This window comes from Prionailurus viverrinus, chromosome C2 (assembly GCF_022837055.1).
Source record: "Prionailurus viverrinus isolate Anna chromosome C2, UM_Priviv_1.0, whole genome shotgun sequence".
NCBI lineage: Eukaryota > Metazoa > Chordata > Mammalia > Carnivora > Felidae > Prionailurus > Prionailurus viverrinus.
The window spans coordinates 46,083,101-46,089,100 of record NC_062569.1 but is presented as its reverse complement, the minus strand read 5'-3'; the positions used below and the strand labels follow the sequence as shown (position 1 = coordinate 46,089,100).

The 6,000-nt window shown below is 41.5% G+C and overlaps 1 protein-coding gene across 2 annotated transcripts in view; it reads left to right on the top strand.

The window, feature by feature from the left end:
• Window positions 1-2,390: 2,390 nt before the first annotated feature.
• The window catches only part of IGSF10 (immunoglobulin superfamily member 10), a 74,971-nt gene continuing 71,361 nt past the window's right edge, over window positions 2,391-6,000 (top strand). The window contains exons 1-2 of one of the 2 annotated variants that reach the window (XM_047875163.1): window positions 2,391-3,307; window positions 4,902-5,096. In XM_047875163.1, the coding sequence (XP_047731119.1) occupies window positions 4,903-5,096 (194 nt within the window). In that variant the 5' untranslated portion in view covers window positions 2,391-3,307; window position 4,902. Of the gene's footprint in view, window positions 3,308-4,901; window positions 5,097-6,000 lie in introns of those variants that run through there. The other variant, XM_047875165.1, reaches the window with a different exon arrangement.

The following is a 6,000-nucleotide window of genomic DNA, read 5'->3' as shown; positions in this document are numbered from 1 at the left end:
CCCAGGGGTGATGTAAAAGGCAAAGATGTATATTTGTGATGTTTACTATAAAAAAAAATCAAACCTATGAATTAATCAATATTACTATTTAGGGAAAGACTTACTAAAAAGGAGAGAAGAGTGATTTAAAGAAAAATGTTAGGTAAACTGTAGTGAGAGATAATTACAGTTGCAAACCAGCTGGAAGTATAGGTGAATGATCATAGTTCAGGAAACAGGTTTAGGAGTTCAAATTAACTCCAAATTTCCATGCCCAGCTATGAGACCTTGGCAAATCCTATGTCAAGGTCAACTGTATATACCCTCTTGCTCTATAAAATAACTATCACTGAAATTTCACATATTTCTTATACATTTTAAATGATGCCATATTAAAAAAAATGAAAGTGATTTGTAAATTTTAATCTATAGAAACAAATTGCATTAATAATATGGTTGGAAAGGAGAATAATCATACCTTAATCCCTGATATACTATGGACCCTCCAAATTTTACAATACTGTAAATGTAAACAGAAGCAGGGAGGCTATGGAAAGTTGGGCCTTAAGGGCAGGGGCCTTACAGTTAAAAGTTAATTCAGTATTGTGTTCTGGCTCTGAATCATTTAACATCCCTTATCCTCAGAAATTTCATCCGAAAAATGGGAATAATTTTAGAATCCACCTCTTGAGAATATTTGAGCACTATACACGCATATAAAACATTTGTAGAAATAAAGCAGATGTAGGAATCCCCCTCATAAAAAGTCTTAAAACAAAAAACATTATTAAACGGTAACTACAGCAAAAAAAAAAAAAAATGACCCCGGGGTTACCACCCTGGGAAAATGAGGAGTATAATATGCCACAGTCCTCCTCCTGTGGTTCATGTTTTTTTTTTAATGTTTTTTAATGTTTATTTATTTTTGAGAGAGAGAGAGCGCGAGCGGGGGAGGGGCAGAGAGAGTGGGAGGCATAGAATCCAAAGCAGACTCCAGGCTCTGAGCTGTCAGCACAGGGCCGAATATGGGGCTTGAACCCATGAATGGTGAGATCATGACCTGACCAAAGTCGGATGCTCAACCAACTGAGCCACCCGGGTGCCCCTCCTGTGGTTCATCTTAGTGGGGATCTGAAACTCCAGATTTTGAGTAGGAATTGACTATCACCATGAGGTTGGTTGTCAAGGAGTTGTAGAAGAAAAACTGTCCAGTGCAAGAATCCACAAGTATGCCATATTTCCAAAGTAATCATCCAAGTTTGGACATCAGATATGAATTTTTTTAACTTAACCATGTCAGCTCTAAGGAGCTAAAGACTATGTTCATATCACACACGCTTCTAGAGTTACTTCTGAGTCCCTGCTTCTTTAATTGTACCTCGGTAACCAACTTATTACTAACTATAAATCATTTGAATGCTTGGCCATTGGATATGGGACATTCCCAGTGTTTGGCTAAGTGAGACAACCCTGGCTCTGTGGTTAAATGCTGAGGCTAGAGTGCCAGACTGCCTGGGTCTGAGTCAACTTTACTTTCTCTAAGAGCTGCAGTGACCTGGAGTAAGTCACTTTTCTTTGTGTACCTGAAAATGGAAAAAACATGAATACTTTCCTGTTAGTTTTTTTTTTTCTTGGTGGTGGCCTGAGGTTCACATGAGTTGGTATTTGTAAAATGCTTATAATAGTTCTTGTCACAGAGGAAACCCTCAAATGTAAGCTGTTGTCATTATAAGAAGTTATTTCCCTAAACTAGCAATTCTCAAATTTAGCTATATGGGAATCATCTGGAAGGCTTGTCAACACATGGATTTCTAGGTCCCATCCTTGCAGTTTCTGACTCAGTGATTCTGGGATGGAGCCCGAGAATTCATATTTTTAACAAGGTCCCCGGTGTGACAATGATGTTGTTTGTCCCTGATATCCACTGCTCTAAGGTATTAATTTCAAATTCCCATCAAAAGCTTAAATACAGTGTAACTAGAGGGAATGAAACATGGTCATTTTGGCTATATTAATTCAGTGTTTATGAGTCGAAATGTTGAGAGCCCTGTTTACAAGTGCAGGAGCTATTAAACAAGGTCTCAGTTGCTAGGGGCAATTCCTGGACAGTGGGGATGGGGGTGGAGATGACAGAGGGGAACACAATCCAAACAAATACAAATCAAACAACTGCATTGAACTGAAATCCAGTTCTCTGATAATCCTTTTCACAAGACAGGTTTCTCCAATTGGGCCGAACAGGAAATTCAAACTGCAGGTTATCACAGGTTTTCCTCACCAAGCAGAGATCCGAGAACAGCCCGTGGTAACTCAGCAAAGTCTGAAACCCACAGGCCCGCCTGTCAACAGGTGAAAGCGGTCCGCCGAAACTGTCCTGCCCACCAACTCCCCTGTGCCCAGGAATTCGAAATCAAGGAGGAAACGAGACAGAAGGAAACAGGCGTCCCGCGCTCCCTGAGAAATAAAGAGGAGCTTGGTGGTCGTTTATCTTCCGTGTGCCGCAAAGCCCCGGCGGAGTCCCCAAACACAGAAGTCAACGTCACCCCGGTGCCCGCCCCGCCTTTCCTCCTGGCTCTGGGAGGTCCCGAGGCCCCACCCGGCGGCTGAGCTTGGGACATCGCTGGCGGCGTGAGCCCATTGGTCACCTGGGCAAAGAGGTGAGCGGCTCCTCCAGTCCCTTCCTGGAAGGGGACCGGCGGGACGCCCGCGCGACCAGGGGCTTGGCGTGGGAACGCGGCGTGTCCCGCTGCAGGAGGCAGCTCGGGCGAGCGCCTGGGCAGGACGCACAGGAGAGCAAGGGGACATTAAGGCAAGAAGGAGAAAGTCACCTCTTTCGTGACTGGTGCCAGGCAAAAGACACAGAGCAAAGATTAATTCAGTTGGCGGCGACCCGTATTGTGAGCATCTATGACAGATTCGTCCAAAAACAGAGGAGAAACTCCTGGGACCTGGAGGCAAAATGGAGTGATAATAGTTACATTTAAATGACAACTTTAGAGAGTCTTTAAAGCACACTGTTGAGGGAGGAGAAAGGAAATTGCAAAGCTTCCACTTTGTCTTTTGTTTCTGTAAAAACTGTACTACAGGAAACGCTTCTTTTGGGTTAACGTGGGCACGGGTTACAGTACGCTGAAGCCGTGGAAACGCTCCAGGTCTGTCTCCAGAGTATCATCACTGAGCTGCAAGCCGCAAAGACTGAGCTGTTTGCTCACTTTGGGAGCAGAGAACTTTTCCTCACTCAGTTTTGGATACACTTCATTTCCTGGTAAGATCTTCTGTCTCTGCCTGGGTCAGGAGAGGACTCAGAACCAGGAAAAGAAGAGCTCAGGTATTGTTAATTTCAATCTGTTTCGTTACATACATTTTCAGGTTTAAGTTTTTGGGAATCCACTATGCACTTATCCTTTTAGAGTTGGGATTCTTTTAAATCGCTCTCATGTGGGTATTATCCAGAACTTCTGTTTTCTATCTGAACAACAGAATTCCCTTCATCCTACCATTTGTTTGCTTAACGAATGATAAGGTGGAAATGCTGTCTCTAATCATATGTTTACTTAAAATGTTTGTAATCATCAGATGGTTCTAATGACAAAAGCAGTCATGTGATTAATCCTATATTAAATTTTACTTTGGGCTAAATTCTAATAATAATTCCATTATCTTTATCCATATGAAGATAAGCAGTCTGTTTTTTAGCACTGTTTATGGCTAAAGGATGGTTGCGGGTATAATCCAAAAGAAACCATTCTATCCCAAGGAATGCTGAGATTTATAAATTATGAAGGTCACTTTTCTTAGAAAAGCACAATGAAAATTTTATTGCAGCTCTTGTATAATAGGAGTTTCAGTAGAAGATTAGGTTTGGAGCCCTGAGCTCGCCCCACGTGTGAGTAATACATGTAATTTTTCCAACAAGCCAAGGATATTTTTTTCCCTGATGATGCTTTCCCTACTCCCATGGCAGACAGAGTAGGGGGGAGGAGGAAGGGGAGAAGCGGGAAGGAGGGGGAGGAACAACCAAGGAAAGGTACACAGGGATGTTCTTGGCAAAGCAAAAGAAAGCAGCATCATGCCTTCCAGGGGTCAGTGTGGCCCATTCCAGTGCAGGTGCAAGGCTCAAGTCCTCTGCTCTGGGAAGTTACTGTGGTCACGCTCATTATATGGCAGGGAAGTGTGCAATGTGTCTTTTTTGGCAAGGACTAGAGGACGTGTTAGAGATTTATTCACCCATCCAGTGGATTATTACAGCTCTTAAGATTGTTTTTGAAGAAGATTTAAGAAAGCAAAAAACAGACCTTATAGATGCAGGGAATAAAATGTGTTAGGAAATTTAGTTTGATCATATATTCACACATATACACATATGTACACACACACAGAAGCATACACAACATATAAAAGCCCAGAAGGAATATAGCAAAATGTTAATGATTATATCTGGGTGGTGGAAATATGAGTAATTTTACTTTCTATTATTTACAGCTTCCAAACTTACTGTGACGCACACAGATTAGTTTTCTAATCAGTTTTTTAAGAGCTGGTCAAAAAAAAACTAATGTATAAACTGGAAACTAAGCCTTCTGTATTTCAGTTGTCATAATACTTTCATTATGGTCTCTTATTTTCTCTCTCTATTGAATCTCTAAATAATAGGGATTACTGCTTTTCATTAAGAAGTGAGAAGTTGTGAAGGAATTTTCACAACAATAAATATCCCACTTGATCACAAAGCTCCATGTGAGGCCAGCAGACACTATGGCTTTGTAAAGAGTGAGTTTTACCATGCAAGTTGGGAATGAAATTGGCCGTTTACGGCTCTTCAGAAAGCTCTCTCAGATTACCAGATTTACTGTGTGTGGTTGTACTGGAACTTTGCTCAAACCATACTTAAAACTCTGAGGTGTGATTTTGTTTATTTTCAGGATGAAGGTGAAAGGCAAAGGAATCACCTCCTTGCTGGTCTCGTTCTCTGTGCTCTGCCTGGCAGCCAGCCCCGGAGGCAAGGCCTGCCCTCGCCGCTGTGCCTGTTATGTGCCTACAGAGGTGCACTGCACGTTTCGGTACCTGACCTCCATCCCAGACAGCATCCCACCCAACGTGGAGCGTATCAATTTAGGGTATGTGGGGGTCCTTGTCCTGTTCCCTTCTCTAGGAGAGATGACGTTGATGCTTTGAATCAAATCCTCAAACAAACTTTGTGATTGGAGGAGATTAACCAAAAAATTTTAATACTACTTCTCTTCTGAAATAAGCACAGGAAGATCTGAAGTTTGTTAGGGGCAATAGGAAAAATTTTTGTGGTAAACTTTTACTTGGAGGAACCTGAAATCACTCTTACTAGAATGGGAGGCCCATGATTATAGAAACACTTCATTCTGACTACATTTTTGCTGGCAAATAACTTGTTAACTTTTAGAGTTGACATCTATCAGAAGGAAATGATCTATATAAAGGATACATATGAAAAGTTGGATAGATCTTTTTTAAGGCCCTTGGACTTCTTTTCATACAAACTGAAACTGTTTAAAAAGCTTTTTAAAATCTAAGTCTAATTAAATCAGCTAAAAGGTAACTCTATTTTAGAGGTTTATGAAAAACTGTGTGTGTGTGTGTGTGTGTGTGTGTGTGTGTGTGTGAGAGAGAGAGGGGGAGAGAGGAGTGCACATGTAGTCAGATGTAACATCATTTATTTGACAATAGTGAGCTCCTACTATGTGCCAATCACAGTGGATGATGCCAGGGACACAACAATGAACAAGACCTATTATTCATTTCTAGAAGCCATAGTTACAGGGAGAAGACAGATGCACCTGACTACAATTCAATAAGAGCTGTAATAGAGCATACAAAGTACCCTGGGAATGGTCACTAATATGATAGCTGTTATCAGCTCACTCAGTTCTTGTCCCAGATGCACCAAAGAATTAGAGATCAGAGACCAGAATGGAGAGATAGAGTTTATTGAGTAGATGAATATAGTATACTTTGAAGAGTGAAATTGGGCCACTGCCCAGCAAATGA